General features: G+C 44.5%; 1 protein-coding gene across 7 annotated transcripts in view; it reads right to left on the bottom strand.

Annotated features, from left to right (window-relative positions):
- FBXO21 (F-box protein 21) overlaps positions 1-26,595 on the bottom strand; it is a 41,233-nt gene that overhangs the window by 13,881 nt on the left and 757 nt on the right. For 6 of the 7 annotated variants that reach the window (XM_046639533.1, XM_046639530.1, XM_046639528.1 and 3 more), the window contains exons 2-10: positions 25,690-25,825; positions 23,727-23,821; positions 16,841-16,962; positions 14,187-14,333; positions 13,773-13,909; positions 12,673-12,809; positions 8,626-8,805; positions 7,379-7,511; positions 1,105-1,316 (exon numbers count right to left, since the gene is read on the bottom strand). In XM_046639533.1, coding sequence (XP_046495489.1) covers positions 1,105-1,316; positions 7,379-7,511; positions 8,626-8,805; positions 12,673-12,809; positions 13,773-13,909; positions 14,187-14,333; positions 16,841-16,962; positions 23,727-23,821; positions 25,690-25,825 — 1,299 coding nt within the window. The remainder of the gene's footprint in view (positions 1-1,104; positions 1,317-7,378; positions 7,512-8,625; positions 8,806-12,672; positions 12,810-13,772; positions 13,910-14,186; positions 14,334-16,840; positions 16,963-23,726; positions 23,822-25,689; positions 25,826-26,595) is intronic. The other variant, XM_046639532.1, reaches the window with a different exon arrangement.

Below are 26,595 nucleotides of genomic sequence, written 5' to 3' on the forward strand. Positions count from 1 at the left end.
ATAAGAAAGCCTAATAACTCAACGGAAAAATAAGCAAAACACTTGACGAGGTGCTTAGTAAAAGAAAACTTGCATGGCTGGTAAACTCAATCTGTGTAGTAATCAGGGAAATGCAAATTAAAACCATGACAAGATACCATTTGCCATTTCCTACATCAGTGCATTTTTAAAGGTCTGGCAATGACACAAGTCGGCGAGAACAGGAGCTCTGGGCTCCGAGCCTGCTGGTGGGATGTGAGTCAGTGCATTCGCCTTTCAGGTGGTGTAGTTTTGCCCAGTAAAGCGACCGAGAGCATACCCTACAATCCAGGAAATCCCTACCCACATCTCACATTCAAGGAGGGCGAGGTTAAAAGAAGAGAGTAAGGACAAGGAAGGGTCAGGGTCAAAACTGCCTTTAGTGGAGCTGTTTGAAAATGGAGTCAGAGCTGCCTTTCCAGAGAAACTGGCTTGCTGTCTTGAGGCTTGGACTGGCCCACACCTTTGGACTGGTCCACAACGGCAACTGTTTTACAGGCAATTATCTGAGAAGTCAGCAGGAGAATGGATGTCCTGATCACACAGACTGAGGATGGTGGACTTTCCACAGACGGAATCAACGGGCAGTCAGTTTAGCCAGGACTAGCTCAACGCCTCCAACGCCAGTTAAAATTCTTTGTAACACAATCTTCCTTCCTTGCCTTTAAAAGCCCCTGACTTACTCTTCAGTGGGACACTACTGAATCTGTGTTCCCCAAACTGCAATTCTTTGATCCCAAATAAATGCTCTGCCTCTTAAACTGGTTTCTGTCTGTCAACAGGTTGACAGAAGAAATGAGAGAAAACTCTTTGCTCATAGTTGCTCCATCTTCCCACACAGAGAAGGGTCAGACGTCTAAAGGTCACTAAAAACATCAGACCATCTCCCAGCTAGGAAAGCAAGTTCCTTCTTAGAAAACAGGAAGGGTAAAGGTACAGATGCTGGTCCTTCCTGTGAGGGCACCAGTTGCTGCATCCAGGAGGTCCCCTTCAGGCGTGTCACTGCCGCTCCCAAGAAGCGCTGCTCACAGGCACGCGTGTCCTCTGCGGCCACGTGTGGCTGGCCGGCCGCCGTGGGGCACTCACCTCTTATGCTTCATAATGAGCCCGATGGAGTAGCAGACGTCCCTGTGCTTCTCATGGGAGCGGAGCTTCACCTCCACGCCCACCTCCTCCTTCTTGCGCTCAATGTGCTCTAACGTGTGCTGCACCAGATAGCCCACCGCCCCGTGCTGCCCGGGGTCTAGGGTTTGGATGTGCTGGAGGATGTCAAGCACCTTCAAGACAAGACAGAAAGACTAGGAGATAATATTTTCATTTAGGCCTTTTCTTTTTTCTCGCACAGGATTTAGACCTACATAACCTGACAAAGGACGGCAAGGCGGGGCGTGCTGACAGCTGGGTCTCCGTGACCGGTGGGCTCTCCCAGTCAGCATGTATGGCACCCAGAGTTGGCTGGCGACTCACTTCTCATACTGGGAACTGGCCCCAGACAGCCACGTGAAGCCGGCGTGAACGTAAGGAATATTTAGAAACACAGTGGACTGGAAGAAGCATGAGGTCAGGAGGCAAGGGTCTGCCTTCTACGGGCACGTTAGATTGGGTGAACTCTAAAAGGTTCTAACATTCTTGGTCAGTGTGGGGACTCAATTTTTTATACACAGAAAGGAACAATTTTAACCTGCCACTCACGAATTGGGAGGAAAAATAAACACTAAGCTGCTTCAATAAAGATCAAGAGGACGTCTGATAGAGCTGCTTCAGAGCTGCCGAGATGGAAGGGGTCACAGAGAGGCCACCGGAACAATGCAAATTAGCTCAGTTACGATGTGACACTTGAACAAAGACGTGCATCAGGGTTCTGAAATCCTACTGGTCATTTCAACGATTTTAACTCACGATGGAATCCAGCATTCCACTGGGCAGGGACAGACCACATCTCTGTGGAATTTAAACGACTAGGTGGTAGAAGCAGGACTGCCTGGCTCCAAGGTTACATTCTTTCTACTGTGCCTGGTGCCTCTACAGGAAAGTACAAGTTCAAATAAAGTTAAGATGCGCACACACAATTATTTGGCACCCATTATATTACAGCGTTTAGCAGGGGGTCTCCGACAGGCTTCTCCTTGGGAAACAGGACTGCCTCCTATTTACTGAGTCCCAAGGCAGAGCAACCTGGATTCTAGTCCCAGATCCATCAAACTCACTGTTTTTACCTTTGAATCAGTTTATTCACTTATCCAATGATGATTAATAACTGCCCTATTTCCTGATATATTTTGACCCAGTAAAAGTGTTGTGAAAACCACAGTTTTATGCAATGTGAGATATTATTATTCCAGAACCCAGTCTTGTGTTCCAGGCTGAGCTGTGCAGGCTCTCAATATGTACTAAACACTTACTCTCCACTGGTCACTGTGCCAAGCCCGGCACATTTTAAATTTCCTTTAATCCTCCCAACTTGAAGGGCAGCAGTATAGTCACTCAGTTTCCAGAGGAGGAAGCAGTTTTGTGAAGGTAAGTCACTCGCCCCAGCCACGGGGTTATGAAGACCTGGAGAGAGGACGTGCGCCCAGGGCCGACTAAACCCTAGGTCCCACTCACTGTCATACCAAAGCCAGAGGAGGAGAATTTTAATGAACTGTTATGAACAATGTCAAACACATGAAGATAGACAGAACGGTATAACCCCAAGTACCCCAAACCCAGCTTCATCCTGCATCAGCTGGGAGCTGATCCTCATCCGCTCCCCCCCGCAGTAGTGTAACTTTAACTGGGGGACACTAACATTTATCCTCAGTAGCCAAAAGCATCAGATTTAGCAGCAAGCTTCTGTTTACCAGGCTTGTGTAACAGCCTTCCTCCTGCCCCTCTGCAGTTCCAATTAGCTACTTTTCACCACACTTCTGCTACATCCTACAGACACAGCTTCCCTCCCTTCCTAGCAGCCCCTCCCCACCAGAGAAGTGAAACGCACATAACCTGGAATCTTCAAAGCCCAAGGAAGTTTCAGACTCAGAGCAGCAGAGGAGATAAGGTTGAGGGATAATTAGTCCCGCCTTCTCCTGATGTGTCGGGGGCAGTGAAGGGAGAGGGAAGAATGGCTATGGTATGGTCATATGGGGCCGAGCGTGCTCCCAAAGGACCGTGCTGACAGCTGGGCACCAGGTCTCCAACCCAATGTCCAAACCTAGAACCCCAAGAGTCCACAACTTTCGGGGCGGAGATCTTCGAACAGGGGGTCTATCACCTATGATTGGCAGTTTTTTCTCTAAAGGGCCAGCATATATATTTTAGGCTTTGTGGGCCATAGGGTCTCTGACTCAACCGCTCACCTCTGCCGCTGTAGCTGGAAAGCAGCCAGGGACAATAAGTAGGCAAATGGGCATGGCTGTAGGCCAATGAAGCCTGCGTTGTCTGCGGCTCTTCCACTTTCGGGGCTTCAGCTACGACATGCCGATGCCAGGAGCCCCTGCCAAATGTTCTAGGATGCGGCACTCGATGGCTCCAGGTCCTATCAAAGTCAGCATTCCCCAAACGGAACACTTTCTTTACCCCAAAACAGGTCTGTTCTCCAAATACCCACTGTTAACGTGGCCAGTCACCCTTTTGGGAAATCTGGATATCCTCTTTGAGCCTTCTCCCCATTCATATCTAGTGAAGTTCTGTCATTTCTTAACCATTCATTCAAAAAGACCTTGAAGCATCTACTGTGTGGCAGGAACTGTGCTGAGAGCAGGAGGACCAGCTACAATGAAGAACAAAACAGATGCGGTCCTTGTCCTTACAGAGCACAGTCCAGTGAGACGGTTCAACGAGCAGCTACAACACACTTAAAAAAAGTTTTGTGAAAGGGCAAGCACAGGGCTAGCACGACGGAAGAAGCTGACCTCAGGCAGGGGTGCCAGGGAAGGGTTTCAGAGGCTCAGGTTTACGCTGACGACTCGGCAGAAGTCAGCCCAGAGACGGAGTCAAGGGACAGAGAGAGGGGTTCTAGGCAGAGATGCAGCACGTGCAAACGACTGACGCAAGAGAGCAGGGGCAAATGGAGGGTGTGGCTGTGGTGGCACAGAGTACAAGGAGGCTCAGGCCGGCAGGGCCAGACCACCAAGAACCTGGCAGGTCACATTGGAGAGAACACCTATCTTTAAGGCAATGGGGGAGCCACTCAGAGGGTTCTGAGCAGCGAAGACACACAACCGACATTGTATTACTCTGACTACAGTGTATAAGACGGTTCAAAGAGTCTAAGAGCAGAGGGAAGCAGGCCACGCAGGAGGCCTCCGCAATAATCTAGGAGACAGCCATGCCCAGATGTATGGTGGACACCTGGATAGGTCGGTCTGGAGCCCAGGGTCGACAGGAGATCAAGGACTCGGCAGCTAACAGCCTACAGACGATAACTGAACGAAGGGGATGAGGTGAGATTGCCTGGGGGAAAGGTGCAGATAAAGAGAAGTCCAGAAACTACCCTCCAGTGTGGAGCCTTTAAGGGAGAGAAGGAGGACAGGAACTAGCAGGAGCCTGGGACCCAGGGGCCCAGAGTCAAAGGAACAGAGTGTGCTGAGTGGGGAGTGGCCCCCAGTGATCAAGACAAGGAAAGATAAGTATCTACTGGATCTGGCACAAGCAGAATGATTTAGCAAAAAGGGGTCACTGGCTTCCTTGGCAAGAGCAGCTCCCATGGAGGAGGGATGGGAACGGATCCCTGTGTTCTGAGGAGTGCGTGGGCAGCGAGGCAGGTGGCCGTCGCAGTGTGGTCACACGCATGGCCAGCGAGTGGGGATCTTAGCTGTGCAGGGAGCAGAGAGATAAGGAGGGAGCTGCAGGGAAATGCCAGCAGGGCTGCCGTGGGAGGACTTTTTGTTTTTTTTTCCCAAAGATAGGAGAGACCTGCATATGTTTAATGCTGACAGCACACAGTAGAAAGAGAAAGCTGAAGATACAGGAGAAGAAATAAAGGAAAACAGTAGTCCGTGAAAAGGCAGGAGAGTGGGATCTAAGCACGGAGGAGTTTCTGCCTAGGAAACAGGAGGGACATCGTCTCCGCTGAAATGTAGAGCTAGTGGGAAAGGATAACCACGGACCAGAATAAGGCTGCAGGCTTGGCAGCAGGAAGCAGAAAGTGCCCGTCTGCTGGCTTTTTCTGAAGCAATCCTGCCTTGGCCCACTGTCCCACGGAGTGCAGGGTGTGGCTGGGCTCGGGCACCAAACAGCCCGGGTTAAACTCCTGCGTAGGAGACCTCGACAAATTACTTAACTTCCTGGTGCCTCAGTTTCATTATCTGTAATAGGGCAAAAAACAGTGTCCACCTCAGAGGGCTGGAATGAGGTGTTCAGTAAGTGTTAGCGACTTTTTAAAGTTTGACCATCCTACACTATTTCCATCGCAGCCACAATAACCCTGGAGTATGAAGGTAGTGACCAAGTGGACTAGTATTTCTTAGCTTTTTCTGATTTAATTCATCTGAAAACAACCTTCTGGTGTTCCCAGTTTGGGAATGCTTCCCTTTACCTAATAAACTCAAAAAGCTTCTAAGCCCTCCAGGCTCATCTCATACCCCGAAAAGGTAGACACACACTCACAGGCACACATGCGCACGTGCGTGTACATAAACCCTGGTTAAGCTGACCCCCTCTGCAGACACCGAGCTCTGCCACTTTGTGCCATGCCCAGGCGGTAACTGCAGTGACCCACTTGTCTGCCCTCTGAGTGTTTCCCATCCTTCAAGGTCACCTCGAATGGTTCCTCTGGAGAGGAACCGCTTCTATGTGCTTCAGCACCCCCTGGATTCTCGCCCATCGGGAGGCCCCAGTTTTCCTTCACTGCCTGGGGTGTCGTCCCCATTGCTGGAGTGCGTGTTTGTTGGGGGGAGTCTGATGCATGGCAGACGAGTCACCTTTCATTCCCGATCTCCGAATGAGGGGTGGTCGAGGTGCTCAACCCCAGCAGCAGACAAATGGCTGTCATGAGGAAAACTCTTCTGCATGTAACAAGTTGGGAACTTGTTCTAGTGACGGCTGCTTGGCAGAAAGGCAGTCTTGACCATCTGAGGGGGGTACCGAGGTAACTCCCCAGGAGGCAGCGTTACAGTGTGGGCACTAGACTAAGTCAGTGGTCGAAGGAAGGAAAGGAGGCCAGAGCGCCTGCAGATCTCCCGTCAGCCGCAGCCTGTCCATGGCTGACGTGTAACTGAAGTACGGAACTCACTTATAAAGAACCGTGCTTTACAACAATCTCGCATTTTACAAGTTATCATGAAATTCCGTAAATAATGCAAAGTAAAAAGTGACAGGAATTAGTTACGTATATCCTAGTATTAAAAACAAATGAAGTGAAAAAATAGAAATAAACAGTGGGCTCCTGGACAGCAGGTTCTGGGAGGCGGTGGTGGCTTCGGCAGAGCCTCGTTTTCCCATGACTCTTCTCCTGGTCACAGGGTGTTCCGGGAGGACACCTGCCACCTGGGCCACAGATGGCATCCTAGGAGCCTAGGGGTTTTCCTACTCATGCGTCCTTTTGCAGAACTATTTTAGGTCTCTGAGCTGCGGATAAACGAGACTAGCTAAATCTAAGCAATGTTGTTTAGACTATTTACTCTCTCGAGGAAGGTTTTCCCACTCTCCAACGATACGGGCAGATGATTTTATGGCGATGTCCCTATGAGAGCTCAGGATCCAATTCTCTCATCAGGCTGTTCTAAACAAACAGAACGGATTAACAATGTATTCTCGTGGAAAAACAAGTGCGTGATGGAAACGTGCAGCCGCTCCACACGTGCCACACGCACAGCTCGCTGAGGAGCAACTGCCTCGAGCACAGTGGCCTTCTGAAAGTGCCTGCTGCGGGCACACGGGCTGCTGAGAAATCCACTCGGACAGCATCCAAATCGAACAGTTCTCAGAGACTTCCCATCTCTCAGACAGTCAGCAGGCGGACTGAACACACCTGAGATCTAATTTCCCCACGTCAAGCAGGGGTATTTATGTATGCTCAATTAAGTTTCTAACAGCACAGCTGGACGGTGAACATTTAAAATTTTGCTTCCCTGTTGCTGAGTCAGGGTGACACAGGGAAAACACACCTGTGGGGCACCAGTGGGTGAGTGGCAGGGCAGAGGCCTTACGGTTCCAGGAGTTTAAGGCACTGACCACAAAGAGAACTCTTTGGCAACAGAACCAGTTTTTTATTAGAATAAAGGAGACAAAAAAATTTAACTGATGGGTCAAGACTGGGAGACTGGGGATAGATTTGTGTTTATCTCCCTTGTTAGTACAAGGATACACTTGTAAGAGCCGCCTTTGAAGCTGGGATTTCCCTCTCTAAGGCAAGTGCAAAGCATCAAGGTAAAATAATTACCTTCTCTGGCCAGATTCCCAGGTGGAAGTACAGCCGGGCTTGAAGGAGGAGGAGCTGCACCTGGTCCGGGTACATCGCCAGATACAGATCCAACGAGTCTCTGAGGAGCTGGTACGACTGGTCGATGCCTTCCCTGGGGGGGAAGAAATCTGTCTTACCCTGCCTGCTTGTGAGCCAAGACCCTCTTGTTCAAGGCCCAGGTTTGAAATGTAATTGACACAAGTCCATATGTTTTATCATTCTGATACTTCCTTTCTGTTCAGCAAATAGTTACAATGCTCTTAATAAAAAAAAAAATACACAAGAAATATAAATTTTGGATCCCACTCTGGCGATGGGCACCAAATTAAAATCAGAAGCATGTTCATTGTGTAGTCACCTCAATCACACTGGACGTAACTGTAATGAATTCTGAGTATGTGGAGCACAGAGGACTTTTCAGGCACGAGGCTGTTCTGTATGATACTCTAACGGTGGACGCGTGGCATATACATTTGTCAAAGCCCACAGAACGTACACCACCAAGAGTGAACCCTAACATGAACTGTGAACTCCGAGTGACAATGACGTCTCAATGGAGACTCGTCAACTGTAGCACATGAACCCTCTGGTGGGGGACGGTGACGGCAGGGAAGGCTATGCATGTGTGGGGGCAGGGATGTATGGGAACTCTCTGCACCTTCTGCTCAGTTTTGCTGTGAACCTAAAACTGTTCTGAAAAATAAAGTCTATTTAAAAAAAAAAGAATTCTGCCAGTAGGCAGAAAACTATTACTACAAAGCACAACCTTCTATTTTCCCTGAAGACAAATTTCCTTTGACTCAGAAGCAAGACAGTGTCATACTTCTGATTGTTTTCTTATCAAAGTGATAAGAAAGTAAAAATTAAAAGATGACTAAGCAGTTGGACATGAGAACAGCCTGCCCCCGCAAAATAATCTGTGCCGGTCTCAGATATTCCTGTTTCAGAAGAATGCTTCCAGCATTTGTAAGGAGAACGTGCCCAGGTCCACTGCAGAGATCTCAGGGCAAAGTCACTTAGCACATCTTAAATCTGGATGGCACTGTGTCACGCGGACCAGTGTTCTCCCCAGTGGGCAGACGGCGCGGATATGCCGAGTGTGCCACCCCGCAGCCACGGCCCGGCCACGTCATAGGCAGGCTCAGTAAGTACAGTCCTCGATAAGGCACTCTGAGCCTCCAGAGACACACACTCGCACAGGTACTGGCAGACCAGGAAAACCTTACCGCTTCCCCAGGCTTAAAAGGTTCCCCACCATTCGCTGCAACACCTTCTTTACATTGACCACCCCGTAGAGCGCTGCGGTCACGTGCTGGCCGATCAAGTATTCACATTCTTTCACTGTGAGCTGCTTGCCTTTTCCGAAAGCATCTATGTAGATGTAGTCGAAGATGTCCAGGGTCGCCCTATCCAAGAGCGCGCAGTTAGCCAACCTCAGATGAGAGCCGGACAAGGCAAGATCTAAACCCCAACAAGCAGCTCAAGTCAGAGCCTAAATGTTAACACAGCAGCATTGCTACTTAAAATATCAAGGTCTCAAGTTTAAACTCTGACCTTTTATACACCCACTACCGTGTTAACATTGCAATACGCTGATATTTAAGGAACAGTACTGATAAATGTCATCTAATACAGTTTTTTAGGGAGATTAATTTTAAAACTCGTTGCCAGGAATATCTATCACAAGTCTGGTTGAGAGAGTATTTACGGAATGCCTGAGGCGTTCCCTGGATTAATTCCAGAGATTAGCACTAGCGAACGTCTGCGGATCCCGGGCCCCTGGAGGCTATGAGGCAAGTCACAGCGCTCTGACCCACAGAAATTCTGCAGACAAGTTCAGGTGGTCACAGGTCTGCCGAGCCCATCATGGCCTCAGGCTGGGAACGTGCTCCAGGCCACGGAGAGCTGTGTCCCTGGACTAGATCACATTGCTCCTCCCGTGGAAGTGCTGTCCACAAACCACGCTCTCGTGTGAGTGGAGTGGTGGGAGGTGGTCACATGAGCACGTTCTCACGGCATTACCCAGTACACTCTAGGAGGACTCCTGAGCCGTTTGGGGGGGGTGTGTCTTTGCTTCAGGAGTAGTTCTGTTTTTTTTTCTTGAGCAACTGTTTCGCTTTGATCTTATGCCCACTACAAATCACGTAAGAGATTTTCTCTTGGGTGCTAAAAAAGCCCAGTTAGATTTCTTCCTTGAGTCATATTAATAGCCCACCTTTAGCAAGACATATATAAATGTTCCAGAAACAAGGAATGCTCTTCAATTCTTTTTATGAGTCTAGGAGAACCACACATATACACACAAATCTGCAGGCAAAAATCCTAAATAAAACATAAGCAAATCAAACATAGCAATGTATTTTTAAAAATCCATAAGATTAAGTAAGATGCACCCCAAGAATGAAAGGAGAGTTGGACATCAAGAAATCTATTTCAGCACATACAGACTAAAAGAGAAAAACCATATGATCTTATTAGTAGACACAGAAAAGAGATTTGGGGATAAAAAAAATCTAATGGCTAGTTATTAATAAACTCTTAGCAAACCAGGAATTTAGAAGGCAGCTTTGATAATCCTAATGCAAGGTATTGCCCCCAAATATCGTGCTTGATGGCGAAATTTTAAAGGCCTTCCATTTGAAGTCATATCTAAGGCAAAGGTGCCTTCTATTCAACTTTGTACAGGAGGACCTAGCCAGCAGAGTGAGACAAGTATAAGAAAGAAGAACACATAAGGACTAGAAAGAATGAAGAAACAAAACTGGTGCAATTCATAGACAATACGACTGTCCACACAGAAAAGGCAAGAGTTGACAAATTATTAGCACTAATAATTTATTCAGCAAATTATCAGATTGCCAGACCTATATCTAAAGATCTACTCATATCCCTGTATGCTATCAATACTTAGACAAATGTAATTACAAAAATTACCATTTACAATAGCAACTAAAATTTAAGGTACCTAGGAATAAATTTAACAAGATGTCAGAGTTTGATGAAAAAGATGATAAAATCTTTTTAAGGACATTAAAGCAGACTTAAACGTGTAGGGAGATAGCATGTTCACAGACAGAAAGACTCAGAAGTGAAACACTGCAACAGTCCTCACATTAATCTATGAATCCATTCTAAAGTAAGCTCTGGGGCCAATCAATATCCATACGGGGTTCTGAAGGAAACTGATAAACTGATTTTTTTTTTTTAAAGATTGGCACCTGAGCTAACAACTGTTGCCAATCTTTTTTTCTTTCCTCTGCTTTTCCTCCCCAAATCCCCCTAGTACATAGTTGTATATTTTTAGTTGTGGGTCCTTCTAGTTGTGGCTGATTTCTGAATCTACAGAAGAGCAAAAGGCTAAGAAGAGCCAAGGCAGTTATGAAGAACCCCATGTGGGTCTCAGCGTACCAGAAACTAGGACTAATGGCAAAGCCACAGTAATTAAGACAACATGACCCTAGTGCAGGTACAGACAAGCGAGGACGCGAAGGCCTGCAGCCCAGCTGCTGGGTCACGAGTGTGCACTCTCCCACTATCTTCCCTGCCTGTCCCTGAGGGCAGAGCCCTTTATGGGTCTCAACGTTTGTTCTGCCAAGTGCCTGGGGTGTTAACAAATGATTTCATTGTTTGTTTGCCCTGTACTGTCTGTTCATTGTAGCCTAAAAAGGAAAAATGATCCTCTTACCACACACCAATGTACTCAATAATAAGTCACTGTGGTAAATAATATGGTAATTGGTGTTTTAAATGCTTTCTATCAGGCAGAAATCCTCGGTGGATTATTATACAGGCATTTAAGAACATTTTAGAGAGATCTGGGGAAAGAGGAAGACCCAGTACGAGATGGACTGACTGATCAAGGAAGCCACCGAGAGGCATGAGTCTACAGAAGCTGAGCCGGGCTGCTGAGGACGGGACACTGTGGACATCACTCATTCACAGGCATGAGTCTACAGAAGCTGAGCCGGGCTGCTGAGGATGGGACACTGTGGACAGCACTCATTCACAGGGTCGCTAGGAGTCCGAGCCAACTTGACAGCACAGAAAAAATTTAGGGAGAGGGAATGAGCTGAAACAGCATTTTTCCCATTTAAAATAATGGAAAATGGGTGCCTGCTATCCAATAAAGAAAGCATCCAATACATTTTAAGAACAGATCATATTCGGAAAACAAGGGAAGCCTGGACACAGTATTTAAAGAAATGTATAAAGGTAACGAACTGTAAAAATTTGCACAGAAATAATAAGTACTTGCAAACTAACTGGTGGTTACCTCTGGAGAGGAGAGGAGGGAGAAAGGGGCAAGGAAGAATCCCCAGGAGGCTCCAACTCCATATGGGTCTTCTTTCTTATACTAGGAGGCAGAAATACAGAGACCAGGTACCATTTTTTTATGTAGGCATCAGAAACTCTACTAGCTGTGCAAAGCACTGACATCATCTAATCCTGCAAAGCACATTATGGAAAACATTAGCCCCATTTTGCAGAGGAAGAAAGTGGGCTTCAGAGGCAGCCGAGGTTTACACCCAGTCAGGCTTCAAAGCTCAGGGACGTCTTTTCGACTGCTCATCACTTTACCACAGGCTATCACAGCTCGCCATTAGGAAGCAGTTTCAAAGAACAGGATATAATTAAATAACTTTGTTTCTTTTTCCTCTAAATGGCACATTTAAAGACAAGATTTTTCTACCTATTTGATGAACTATTTCTTTCAGAAAAGCTAGGCTACAGCTGAAAAGGAGCTTTATGCCCAATAGGACACCAGGTTTAAAAAAGAGAACAAAACAGAACTCATTAACCTGCTTTAGAAAATGTACATCAGTCACCAACCTGGCCTAAAACAAGCGTCACTGACGATGAGAACGCGAATATTCGCCTTGTAGTTGAATGAAGCATCTGGCTACCCTGTCTCTCCCCACCCTTGTGTGGGGCTGGGGGAGGAGATTTTATGGAAGACTGAAACCGAGAGTGTCTTTAAGAACTCTTTGATCTGATCTGCTTTGGAACAAAGAGCCTTTGAGATCCCCACAAGACCTCGAACTCCTAGTCCTATGGAAAATTAAACTTCTGACTTTGCGATAACAGTAGATTCACATGCAGCTGTGAGAAACAATACAGGAAGACCAGAGTGCCCTTGTCCCACAACCAGAATACCGACGCTGACAGGCAAGAAACAAAACAGTTCCATCACCACCTGGTGCTCTCTTCAGCCTCAGCTGAGTTACACTTGCTCTCAACACAGTGGAGACCAGAACGAGTCAGAGATGGCTCACCCTTCTGCACCCTGGCACCATCTTAATAAGAAGTGGCTTGGGAAGTTGACAGGCTCCAGTGGGACCCCCAACTGCCGGGCAATTGTCAAGTAGAGCAGGGACATGCTGATTGGGATTCCCGTTCTACGGATCAAAACCTAAAGGAGAGAACAATGCTTTAGCTTCACAGAAATGAACCATATCTTCTCATTCCTTCAATATACTTTCTTACGAGGTTCCTGTTGTGCATCAGGCATGATGTTAGGCTTTAAGGTTTAAGTGGATGAATATTTTCTTTATTTAGATCAGGGGTCCACAAACTACAGTTTGTAGGCCCAATCTCACCTACCACCTGTTTTTGTATGGCAGGCATAAAGAGTTTTAACATTTTTTTAATGTTTAAAAAAACAGTCAAAAAATACTGTTTTGTGACACATGAAAATTATATGAAATTCTAATTTCCATGTCCATATATAAAGCTTCACTGGAACGCAGCCATACTCATTTGTTTTGTACTGTCTGTGCCTCCTTTCACACTACAAGGGCAGAAGTGAGCAGCTAGGACAGAGAGCACACGGCCTACAGAGCCAAAATAATTTACTGTCTGGCCTTTTACAGGTGAAGTCTGCAGACTCATGACTTTTAGGCCCTCCTTCTTCCAGAAGGAATTGAAGGCCATTTCAAGGAAAGTGTGTAAGATATGACCAAAGAAAATACAAGTAGCATAGAGCAAAAGAACAGATATGAAAATGGAGCCAAGTAGGAAGCAAATAAAAACTAAGCATCAATGACATAGCTGGCCAGACTGTCTCCAGCTTTGCAGGAACTGGGCAAAAAGAAGACCTCATCAGTTTCACGCTGCTGTTCATAAAATACAGCTGACAAGACAGAGTCAGAAAAACACCCATTTCCAGTCAGGAATTTCTCTCAGGGGTTTTCATATAGAGGACACTCGGTGACAAAACAGATAAAATCCACAGCAGTGTTCTTACAGGAGAGGCAAAAATGAGTTTCACTGGGCATTGAGAGATGAAAAGGACACAGTATTTGCTTTCAAGAAATATACAGTTTATCAGAGATGAGCTTAAAATATTATTATTTTTTAATATATCCACATTTACCTGGTGCATATATAAGTTCAGGGCATTATAGTAATCCATTCGGTTCCCCTTGAACTTCAGTTGGTCATAAAGAACATAGTTCATGGCATCCAGCACCTGGCTCTGGAGCTCTATTTCCATTATCATGGAGGATTCGCCTGAAACACAGAGATCTACTCTGAGGACATAAGCACAAATAAGGCTGTGACGAGTGTCCCAAACCCGTAATATGGTAACGTCCTAACAATACCCATCAGGTGTTGCCAATCCACGTGGAGAAAAGAATATGTATTTCAAGTCTTTTGCATTATTCAGGTGAACATGCGGTTGATTGCCTTTTTGTGACATGATGAGAACACACTGCAGAATTCCCCAAATTAACCAATTACTCTAGGTTCTTTTACAAATACAGCTGGATCCAAAGCAATTCCACACCTGCCTTGAAGGCCAAGCTGGGGTGTCGACTGTTGATGCCCCGGAGAGTTTTGCAAACTAGCTCTACGATGCTGTCAATCTGGGCCTGGATGTCTTTGAGGCTGATGTCGGAGAGAGGATTGCAGTACTGGTCAATATAAATGGCACCTGAAAACGAGCAAGAATTACAGGATAAATTCCTATTTTCATCCTGTTCTTATTAGTTTATCACTTATCCTAGACACCCAGGCCACAGCCCTTTACGCCATCCCACCAGATGAGCTTCACATCCTGGAGGCCAGGCCTTGCTGCTAGGACACTCAGAAGGAGCAACAAACATTTTCATAACAAAGGAGCATAGATTATTTTTCTTTTAAATAAACCAACCTCTCTCAGAGGCCATGGACTCAACTGCACGATACATGGCATATTCCTATATTCTATTGCAAAGAGAGAGAAATGTTATCAAGGTGATCTTTTCAAGCTACTTCTCTTTCCCTAATTCTCTCGCAGTTCAAAATCCAACAACTCCAAAACCTTAATGGGATAAGACAGTTTCTTTACTTAAAAAAAACAAAACAGTTGACAGCCTCACTGACAGATACGCCTTCCCACACATTATACCTCTCGGAGGGGAACCAGTCAGCGGAGTTGGGAGGTGACTGTACTTTCACACTAGACAGTTACGCTCAGGGGCCTGCAGCTACAGGCTGCACAAAGCACCCTGCAGACCCTGCCTCCTGGAGATCAGCACTCTTCACGGCCTTCGGTAATTCTGCAACCAGAGAAGGAAGGGCTAACTTGATTATGTGGTTACAGGACATCTTCACTTGGGAAGCCAGAGAGTCATGTTAAACTCAAGAGGTCTCAAACCAGCTCAGGATACTGACCCCCTACCCACGCCCTACGGAGCTGAAAGCAGCTGAATGGGCGGCAATCTACCTAGACCCCAGTCCAGTTTTGCCGCCAGCCAGGGACTGGCTCCTGGGCCTCCTGGGAACCAAGCTTCTGCAGCTGTAGGCTGAGGGAATTTGCACCGCCCTTCTCTGAAGCCTGTTCCACCCTACCGCTCTGACTCCTCGACTTCATCAGTGCCATCAGATTATTCTACTCAGTCACCAAGCATCAAAACCCAGAGCCAACTTCCATTCACGCAACTACTTAAAAACCTCAAAGGCTTCCCAACGCCCACAGCACTGATTTGGAAGGGTTATTTGAAAATTATAATATTACTTTATATTTAGAAGATGAAAAAGAAGTATTTGTTTTCATAAGTAAGCTACAGAATATAAAGCTTGTCAAATCACTCTCGATTGTGGAATACACAGAAGGATGACTCTCGACTCCAGTATGCACATTAGAAGATTCCAGGGTGGGGAGGATATTTTATTTTCGTGAACAGAAACAGATTTTTCATTTCCTTTTGGATAAGACTTTCATATAATCAAAAAGAATCTGCACTAGGCACTGTCAAGAACACAGTGATGGCAACATAAGAAGGAACGCAAGAAACTTAGTGACTAGTTGGAGAAACAACCTGTCCACACGTGAGACAGAAATGATGTGGTACAGTCTACCAGTCAGTGCTGCTTAGTTCTGAGGGGAGTAGATCCTGCAGGTCAGTGAAACTTAACGGAAGTGAGACCTGAACTGAACTTCCGGAGGGTGAGTAGGATTTAAGAGGGAGTTCTGAGGAAAAGGGGTACCACAATGCGGATGTGAAGCCAGGGCTATCTGTAGGGTGCCACTGAGGACAAGGGCCTGGCTGGAGCAAGTGGGACATTTTGTAGAGGAACGAGGAAAGGCTTGGAGTTGGGGGGAGGACCGAATTATGGAGGGCACTAAAAAGCAGGCAGAGATTTAATAAGAACGGCGATCAGCGGCCACACTGCCGGTTCACATGGAGTGATGAAAAGGCGGGGTTTCACAGTGGACCAGCAGTGGTATGTTGGCTGACTTGAGGACAGGAGGGCGTGATGCTCGTGAAAGCAACTATTACTCAGAAAGCTGTGGCTGAGAGAGGTGGTGACAGCCCTCCCAAGAACAGTGATAGAATGGAGACATGACTGAGAAACATTGGAAAGGAAAAAAATCAACCAACTGGGTAAATCACTGGAACAGGGAACAAAAGTGAACGGTCGTATCTGTATTTCATAACCTTAAGTTATGGGAGTGTTTGTGTAATATGCTAGGAATTTTAAATAGTTTTTAAAAATAAAGTCACATTTTGTTCTTGTTCAATTTAGCAGGAACAAAAAGTTATTCCCTTCATTTTGCCTGTCCACTCGACTTCTTTCTACTCACTTCTCATTACGGACAAACAGACTCACTGACGCGCAAGAACATTTCGTCCTCATTAAACTCCAACCAGAGAGGTCAAGGGATTTGCTTGGGGTCACATGAAGGCAAAACTGGACAAATTTATTTCTGATTTGGAATGATGCTTTAAAGCTTTGAAACACATCTTTAGAAAACTGGCTCTTCAGCTGACAGGTAAAGATTCTGATAAAATCTTAGCTCTAAATTGAATAGTTTTGCCTAGCTAACCGATCAGACCTCCAGGAGCCTGTGGAGCGCAGTCCCCCTTCCCCCTGCTCCTTCATCAGGGACAGTTTCCACTACTGCTCTGAAGGACAACTTAGCTGCGTATCGAAACACTGCTGTTAAAGTCTCACCTTCAAGATACGATTCATAGTCATCAGGCTGCTGAAGAAAAGCCTTAAGATTATTTAAAATTTTCTGTTGTCGTAAGTAGTAAAGAATTTTTTTTGCGTAGTATTTCCAGGTCAAAGCTTTTCTGGAAAAACAAACAGGTCAGTAAGAATTAAGATACTAAAACTTTCAATTATCTGTTTTTCACTTCGCACTAATCATACCATGTAAAGAGTCTACTTCACGAGAAAAATACAATTCGTTCACAATCACAGAGCAGTTATTATCAGGGAGCAGAAAGCCCCATTTAGGACTTGCATTTGTGATATAACACTGAATGAGTCATGCTGAAATTCAAGAAACAGTTATCTGTTTGCCTTCAGATTGAGTGAATGGAAATAAAAGAGAAACCTGACAAGTCAGGGGACGGGGGTGGGGGTGGGGGGCTCTCAAAAGACAGGGCCGAGGGGTCTGGAAGCCTGTGCTGGCCCCTCGGCACCTGCAGCTTTTCTCCTGCTCCACTCACTGCCGTTTAATCTCATCCAGTCTCCTGGTTTCAAACAGGATCCACACTGACAACCCCCAGTTTATTTTCCAGAACAGACTTCTCCCCTAAACTCCAGACCCATATACCCAACTACTACTCCTCCTCCCCACTCGAATACCTGGCAAGCACCTTAACTTTCTTCCCCTCCCAGAGTCATCCCCTCTCAGATAACGGCAACTCCATCACTCCAGTCAGGCCAGAAACCTTGGAGTCATCCTTGACGCCTTGCCTTCTCTCATAAGCCACCGTCAATCCATCCATCAATGCTGTTAGTTCTATCTTCAAAACAGCGAACACGTCTCACTAACTCATTAAGCCACCAGCATCTTTTGTCTGTGTCCCAGCATCCTCCTCCTCACTGAGCTTCCTGCTGCAAACCTCGCCCCTCACAGTCTATGCTCAACACAGCAGCCAGAAGGCTCCAGCCAACAGGTCAAATCACAGTACGAAAATTCCCTGCTCCAAATTCTCCAATGGTTTTCCACCTTGCTCAAAGTAAAAGCCCAAGTCCTACCCTTTAAACTCTTGCCCCATTACCTCTCTGACCTCAATTCCTACTGTTTCCCCCCTTAGTCCAGTCCCCAGCCATGCCAGCTCTCCTGCTGTTGCCTCATCACACCAGGCTAGTGCTCCCCTTGGGCCTTAGTACTCTCAGTTCCTTCCGACTGGAACATTCTTTGCCTGGAGAGCTGCCACCTGTGCCCTCACCTCCTTTCAGGTTTTGACTTAAACGTCCCTTTGAGTAAGGCTTTCTCCTACCTCCCTATTTAAAACTGTACCCCCCAGCACTCCCCTCCCCTCCTCCCTGACTCATATTTCTCTATAGCGTTTCTCATTTTCCAATGCAATAAATATCTTATTTTGTTCAGTGCCTACTTCCCCACTAGAGCGTAAGTTCCATGAAGGCAGAGTTTTTTTGTGTTGCTCAGTGCTGTACCCCCGGTGCCTAGAACAGTGTCTGGCACATGGCAGATGCTCAACAAATACTTGGTGAGTCAACAAGATTCTTCACCAGATCTCCCAAATACACACAGCGTCATGGCAAGTAGGAGGGAGACAGCGATCAGCTTATCTGCCTGACTTCATAAAGAAACAAAGGACTCTCACTCCGCAGGGAGTAAATGAAAATCATCAGAGCTACATTTTACCAGCTCTTTAACTTTTGAGTTGCAAAATATGTCAATCTAGACAACTACATGAAACAAATGAGCAGCTTAGTGAATTTTTATAAGGCAAACATCCTTGTATCTACCACTCAGGCCAAGAAACAGAACTTTGTAGACACCCCAGAAGGCCTCCACAAGAATCACAATCCGCACCTCTCTGGTCATCGCCACCTTGCTTTTCTCTATAGCTCTCACCAAATGTGACTCCCCAAACACCCAGGACTAGTCTGCTCTGACGGCTTTTAAGTCTCCGAACCTACAGGATCCCTCTACATCTTTTTCTCCCCTTGCATTTTATTTGTTGAAGAAACCTGGTTGTTTGACCTGCAGTTTCCCAGAGTCTGGAAGTTGTTCATTGCCTTCATATGGTGTAGTTTAAAATGCTCTTCTGTCTTCTGAATTTCCTGTAAATTGGATGTTGAGGCTTGATCAGATTCGGACTCCATTCATTTGGCAAGACTACTTCACAGGTGGTAACCAGTTCTTCCATCAGGAGGCAACCACACTTGACTGTTTCTTTTTGTGATGTTAGCAGCCACTGCTACTCAATGCCCAGGTGTGTTCACTCATTAGCGGTTACAAAGGAGCGATATTCTAATTAGACCATCCGTTCTTCATTTATTAGTTGGCATACCCCTATAAAGAATAACTTTCCCTTATCTGTTGTTTGGTCCCCCAATGGCATAGTATATAAGAAAGGCAAGGTAAATGCTCATTTCTTTCCTTTTATTTATCATTTTTCAAAATAATAATTTATGTTCTTATTATCCTCCAAAGGTGACCAATTAGTTGCTCTTAAGTATTATTATGAACTCATGGAGCTAAATATATTTGATGCATATCAATCCATTCTATTTATTATCCACACTGATGCTATTATCCAATGGAAGCCTCTTCATGTTGGCCCCTGAATGCTTCTGACATGAAGTATTGTTACTTTTCTTGCTATCTGGTCCAGGCTTCCAAGATGCTCCAAGGCTCATCTTTTACATTTCCTCCATTGGACCTAGAAGCAGCCATTTCCCCAAAAACCCTGGTGGCTTCTGATGGGGAAATGGTAGATCAAGACCACAATCTGGGTACTAGGGATAATCATTTCTACTAAGTTGTTGCTGTTGCTAGAACTTTTCAGTGGAGATAGTAAGTCTAGTGTGCATATGTGTGCACGCACACACACCCCCTACACATATTTAAATATAAGATACCTCACGAGTTCCTACTGATGTTTCTGATTCAAATTCAGAACTATACAGTTTTTACTTTCTTCTTCTTTTTTTTTTTGCTGAGGAAGATTATGCCTGAGTTAACATCTGTGCCAATCTTCCTCTGCTTTTCTCTTTTATGTGGGACACCTCCACAGTGTGGCTGCTGAATAGAGTAGGTCCACACCCAGGATCTGAACCCACAAACCCAGGCCACTGAAGCGGAGAGCACAAGACTTTAACAGCTCAGCCGTGGCGCCAGGCTCTCCCTTCTTCTATTTTATATCTATATCTTTTTCCTTCCAGGAGAACCCTGCTTCTGCAGTAACATAATTACTCGTTTGCTTTATCCTACATCTCTTTCTCTTATACACATACACATATGCACCAGCCTCAGAAAAATAAAACCAATATTTTCATCATCTTGATGATTATTGAAAACAGCTAAATATTTTGCTTATGTTTTCCCCAATTCTCTGCTTATTCTTTTAAACAGCTGTACTGTTTCTACATTGTCAGGGCTTAAGGCTACTACATACAAAACCTTCTACTCTATTAACTGGCATTTGGATTTAAACAAGTATTTAATGCTCACACTAGTCCTTATGTCAATGTCTGTCTGATTATTTCGGTTGTCTGAAGCTCGTTTTCTAGCACATTTCTCGGGAAGAGCTCAAAAGTCCCCGGAGTTCCGGTGAGGTGATTAGTTTCTCTGCAGCCTTTATACCTGGAAGTTAGTTTGGCTGGATCTAGAAATCCTCTGCTCACATTTTCATTCCCTGAGTATCTTACATACTCTTTTTCCCTCTGGCATAGAGAACTGCTGTTGAAAAATCTGATGATATTCTGATTTTCTTTCCCTTATAAGGGACTTCATCATTTTTGCTTGGATGCCTAAAGGACTCTTCTGTCTTGAAATCCAACAGTTTTACTGAAATACATGTCAGTGTTGGCCATTCTCGGTGAATTTTCTCAGGTACGGTGTATACCCTTTTAATATGCTGTTTCAAATCTTTACTGCAGAATGTACTCTTTTTAAAAAAAGAGCACAGAGAACACCATAAATGCAAATTGTTTTCAAATATCCAGGGATTGGAGCTTTAACGTTTGCAGAAACGACCCCTCTCCTCCCCATGTTTTCCACATCCAAACAATACGCTTTGCCAGGAATGAATACGAATATGGTCCTTCATGGAAACCAGTATCCCAAAATATTTACAAATGTGAGAGTATTCCCTGTCATTTAAAATCAACCCTATTTTAGGTTCAAAACACATATATCAGGTCGAGGGGTAACATATTTATGATAATTACTTCTAAAAAGACTAAAACAATGTATGTTCTTACTGGCTGTGCATAATCAGTCTTTTTTGCTAATCTGATAAGTGAAAAAGCAGTATTTCATTGTTATTCAACATTTCAGAGTGAACTTAAAGGTCTTTTTACATGATTGCCAGACACCTGGATTTGCTCTTCTCAGAATGTCATCCTCCTATTCTTTGTCCATTTTTTAATTTCTTCTTAGAAATTTTAGGCATTCTACTGACTTCATTTACGGTTTCTTAGGTCATACAGTTTATTTTTTTATTGAAAAATAATTTGTTTATATTCTCTTACTGCTTCTGCATTATCAGTCTTGGTTAAGGTCTCCTTAGACTGTGCATGAAGTCTCCTATTTCCTTGAGGGATTTTCAATGTGATAATTTTTAAATTCAGGTTGTTTAATCTTTTGGAATTTAATTGCTTTACATGATGCAAGTTTTACTTTCTCCCAGATGGATATTCAGTTATGTTCAATACCATTCATTAACTAATCCATCTTTTCCCCTCCAAGTTTAAATATATTATTATCTTTTACAGCTGGGACATGAACTATCCTTTGCCACTGATGTGGCTATCTACTTTTATTAAACATTGTATGTTTTTTCTTTTTAAAGATTGGTCCTGAGCTAATATCTGTTGCCAATCATTTTCCTTTTTTTTCTTTCTTTTTCCTTCTCCCCAAAGCCCTCCAGTACATAGTTGTTTATTCTAGTTGCAGGTCCTTCTGGCTCTGCTACGTGGGACGCTGCCTCAGCATGGCCTGATGAGCGGGCTAGGTCCATGCCCAGGATCTGAACCAGCAAAACCCTAGACATCAAAACAGAGCATGCCAACTTAACCACTCGACCATCGGGCCAGCCCCTGTATTGTTTTCATTACAGTTAGCGTTATCATATGTTGCATTATCTAGTGATTCAAGTTTCCTGTCGCAATAATTAAAAATTTTTTTTTTTGGCTCTTCTTTTGAATTTATTCTTCTGTTTACATTTTATGACAATATTATCCAATTAAACATACCAAAAAACTCTCCTCTCCCAAAACTCTTTTTGGATTCTAAGTGGAATGGCACTAGGTTTATGTATTAATTTCAGAAGAACTGACAGTTTGTGATGTTAAGTCTTCCGGTTCAAGAACATGCTATCTTTTATTTTAAGTTTTTCAAAAACATTCTATACCCTGACCTAGGAAACCCATTCCCAGGAATCTATTACTCAGAAATGAAACCACTAGAAACATCACCTTTCACAGTAACGCAAAATGGAGAAGAAAGCGGTCATCCATCAATATTGGGAAGATTAAAAAAATTATGCTATATACTACAAAACCGCATGCAGCCATTAACAAAAGTGAATTCGATTTTTACCAGTTGATTAGGATAGATTTCCATAAGGTAATTTTGAATGAGAAAAAAAAGATACAGAAAAGTACCTATTTTATGATCACAATTTCGTGAAATAATGATCCCCCTCCACCCTTATATATATCAGTGTATATTAGTACAGAACAATACAACCTAGGTTGTCATCGTAATTACAACGGTGGGGGCAGGGAAGGCCAATACAAATGGAGTAGGGAGGAAGGGAAAAATAGCATAAATAAGAAAAAAACAAAGTCTGCACTAAACATCAAATCAAAACTAAAACAACCAATAAACTCTATGTATGATATTACATTTATGGATTTAAAAGTATATGTGTATATATGTAAAAAAGACAGGTCAGCTTTTATTTTTAAGGCTTCACAACACTGACTCTTAGATCATACTTCAAATCATTTATAGATAAACCAAAATAGAAACGGAAAAATGACCTCTGCACTGAACTTACCCAAGGACTAGAATACTGACACATCTTACCTCTCCTACGGTTGTGTCACTGATAGGTATTTCTCTCCTAAACCCCCTTAAAAACAAGGAAAACATCTTAGGCCTTATTGGTGAGATATTTCACAATGATCTCTCTTAAGGAAGATGCTAAACTAGCATTTTTATCTTCCATCACTAGTAAACATTTCCAGAACTTTTAGATCAGAAAATCTTTTTCCTAGGTAAGTTAGGCTGGAAGCCAAGTCATTTTTCAGTTAACCTGGAAATTAACCTTTGTAGCAGAAAATATAAGGCATAAAAAATTTTAAGCAACAACCAAGAGAAAATGGATTCTTCTTGATTAGCAGAGATAAAAGAAAGGCTCAACCAAGTATGTATAAATGTTCATGGCCAAAGTAAGATTATTTCTTAGCAAAATTCAGAAATTGTAAGAAATCATCCATTAAATTAAGACATGCCTAAAAAATTATTTTTTCTTAAAAAAGATTCAATTCATGACAGGCAAATTTGGTGGTGGTAGGTGGAGAGCTGTTAAAAAAGGAAGTTTATATCACTCCAAAGACACAACAGACACAAGGGCTGGGAGCACAGAGCACATAGTAGGACTAAATACTAATTTTCTTTTCTTTTCAAAAGGATTTCTGCACAGTTTCTTTAAACATCAATTGCCCCAGTGTATTTACCTAATTTACAGAGAATTTCTAAAAAAAATATAACTATAGTAACACATGAAATATTTGGAAACAAAGTGCCATGGTTTAGCCACATACAAATTACAGCAATTAATTCTGGGGTTATTATTCAAACAAACAAACAAACAAAATGTCTGCTAAAACTATGGCTTACCTTCCTTCCATATTTAAGATACACACCAGTTCATCCTCAAAAAATATCTCTGGTCCCTCAAGATTCTCAATGTCACTAAAACCATTACAAGGGACCTACGAAGAAGACATATACAAACAGGCCTCAATAACAAGTAATAATGTCGCTGTCACTCTCATACACAAATCTGAGTTGCAAACAAAGATGCTTGTGTTCACGGAAGTGGTACCAGCTATCCCACACTAACTTGCACCACCCACCCTGGGTGGAAAGTAACATGCAAAGTAACAATTTGTTCAGATCTTCATGTTAGTTGCAAATTAATTATGTTTTCATAGCCTAGAATTTCTGCAACTGATAACTCAGAGTTCTAATGTGAAAAAAAAATAGCTCTGAAAAAAGAAGTAGAAATACAAAATCTCCTAATTCACAATACCTATTGTGTGCAGTCTACACTGTACTCAACTAGGAGAGGAGGACCAGAGAGAGAAGTCTAGTGCTTTCCGTAACTCAACCCACTGCGCATGTTTTCTCCTCTGTAAATTGAGGTGGTGGTACCAATGAGCTTTTGTCCCCTCAGTTTAATATTCTATTGCTTCTCTCATTTTTCTTTTTGATAGTAGCCAGGAAATTTCATGGCAACCTGTGTGCATGCAGAGAATGCAGGAATACAAGGGTCCTGAGCCAAAGTAATCACCCCCCGACAGATCAATCTTAAGTATACTCCTGCTATGTTCAAAGTCCTTGACAGGCTTCTAATTAAGCAGTGGTACAGGGAAAAAGGGAGCTAAGGAAAAAACACAATTCATCATTATTAGACAAAGGCACAGGGTATTCAAAATGCACACAAAACCAGCTCAACTAGAAGTAGAGGCTGCAAACTAGTGGCCCATGACCAAGGGCATGGAACACATGTAGCACCCAAATACATGCGTGTACAAACACATTTAAACCAGGATTTAAAATCAGTGATTATGAATGCTTTCAGGCAGTTTATCCAAAGTAGAACACAAATTTCATCCATTCCAACATTAACAAACATTTATTTACAGAAATGACGCACTCTTGGGAATATCTAGCTTTATTCTCCATACGGGAATAAGGTCAAATTTGTCCCAAGTTCAAATTTTCCCTTTCAAAACCTGAAAAGCCTTGAAAACACTTTAAATATGTGAACTCCATTAAGCAACAGTAACTAAAATTAGAAAATAGGAATTCACCTTCAGTAAACCAGGATAGTAAAACAAATCAGATGGGCTCTATTTCTAGACCCCCAATGGGAAATAAATTTAAAATATTAGCGTGGACTATTTTCCAGAGTTACAAAAAGTTAAGAATCAGGACCTGATGCGGAAACATCTGTGAGATACTTTGTGGAACGAAAAAAAACCCCAAAACCCCATGCATTTCAGCAATATTCAAACAAACAAACTTATCAAGATAATGAATGCAAGACAACTTAGGTGAGGGAGTAATAGTTCTGATTTACAGACAGCTTTTAATCCTGTTACCTTAACAAATAATGCAGTTTACTACTGTAAAACCTGCAAAGCCAGAGACAAGAACCATATTAATTTTGGCAACCCTTCTGGGAAAACAACTGGGTGAAATTTATAGTGTTCAATCATTGATGATCGCCCAAATCACGCAGAGGTTGCAAAAAAATATGTTTAACCCACTTGCAGAGAAATAATGCTGATCTGGATTCCCTCCACACTGTGTTACAGGTCCCTCCCTCCGTCTCCACCCCCATTCTCTCTCTGGCTTTAGCAAAGTCAAGCTGGCAGGGACAAATGGCTTCATGTTGTTGGAGAGGAGGGAAAGGACACAAGGACTCTTGCAGCCGTTTAAGTGAGTAAGGGATCGCGAGAGCACTGAAAAGGGAGCTATCCAAAAGCGCTCTATGTATGAGCTAATGCCTCCAGACCCAGACGCAGACACCACGACCAGGCAGAAGCTTCGAGCGACAGCAACAGATCCTTACGTGCTCTGAAAAGAACCTCTTTGAGAAGGAGGCTACAATCTTCCGGGCTTCTAAGCCAGCTTTTTGCCGAACTTTATACTCCTCCAACCAATTGACGTAGTCGGTGGGGCTGTAGTGTTTCATAAGGGAAGGCCACCTACAAGGAGAGAAACACCCCCTCAGATTCAGAGAGACTCAAAGGCAGGCGGGCAGGCAGACACGAGTCAAAGACAGCCAGGGAAAGCAGGAGGGTTTGGTGGTCGGGGGTGCCCCCGGCGACCGCCCTAGTTCCCATCTCCACCCGGCACGCGCGCACCCGCTCACGGTGTGACCTTGGCGTCGCGAAACCAACGCCGCGTCTCCACTCCCCATCTATAAAATGGGGACAGGCGCAGCAACAATAATAGCGACGACAATGACAGTTAACATTTACTGCGCGCCTCCTAAGAGCCGGGCCCTGTGCAAACGCTCCCTACACATCTTCTCATCTCACAACCATACGGGTCGGTCTCAGGAACACCTCTCAAAGTCGATGAATGGGGCTCAGAAAGGGGAAGCCGCTACCCCCAAGGTCATCCGGCGAGTGTGCCAGGGCCAGATTCCATCCCGGGTCCCCCACGGAAATCTGCGCTCGCGGCCACCAACCCGGGGATGCTGCGCCCGCGGCTCCACGGCGGAGGATCGCCGCCTCCCCGGATCCATGTAAACATCCTAGCACAGAGTCGGGCACAAAAGAAGCGCGCGGGCTGGACGCGCGATGACACTACCGTCGTCACCCTTTGGGGAGGGCCGGCGGCCGGGCGCCCCCGAGGCGCAAGCTGGGCCCCGAGGGTCCGCGCGCCGGGGCCCCAGGGGCCGGCGGCCTGAGGCCTTTGTCTGTCTGTCCGCGGGAGGGGGCCGGGGGCGGCGGGGGCCGCGCGCGGGGCC

The sequence above is a fragment of the Equus quagga genome, chromosome 15 (assembly GCF_021613505.1).
Source record: "Equus quagga isolate Etosha38 chromosome 15, UCLA_HA_Equagga_1.0, whole genome shotgun sequence".
Classification (NCBI taxonomy): Eukaryota; Metazoa; Chordata; class Mammalia; order Perissodactyla; family Equidae; genus Equus; species Equus quagga.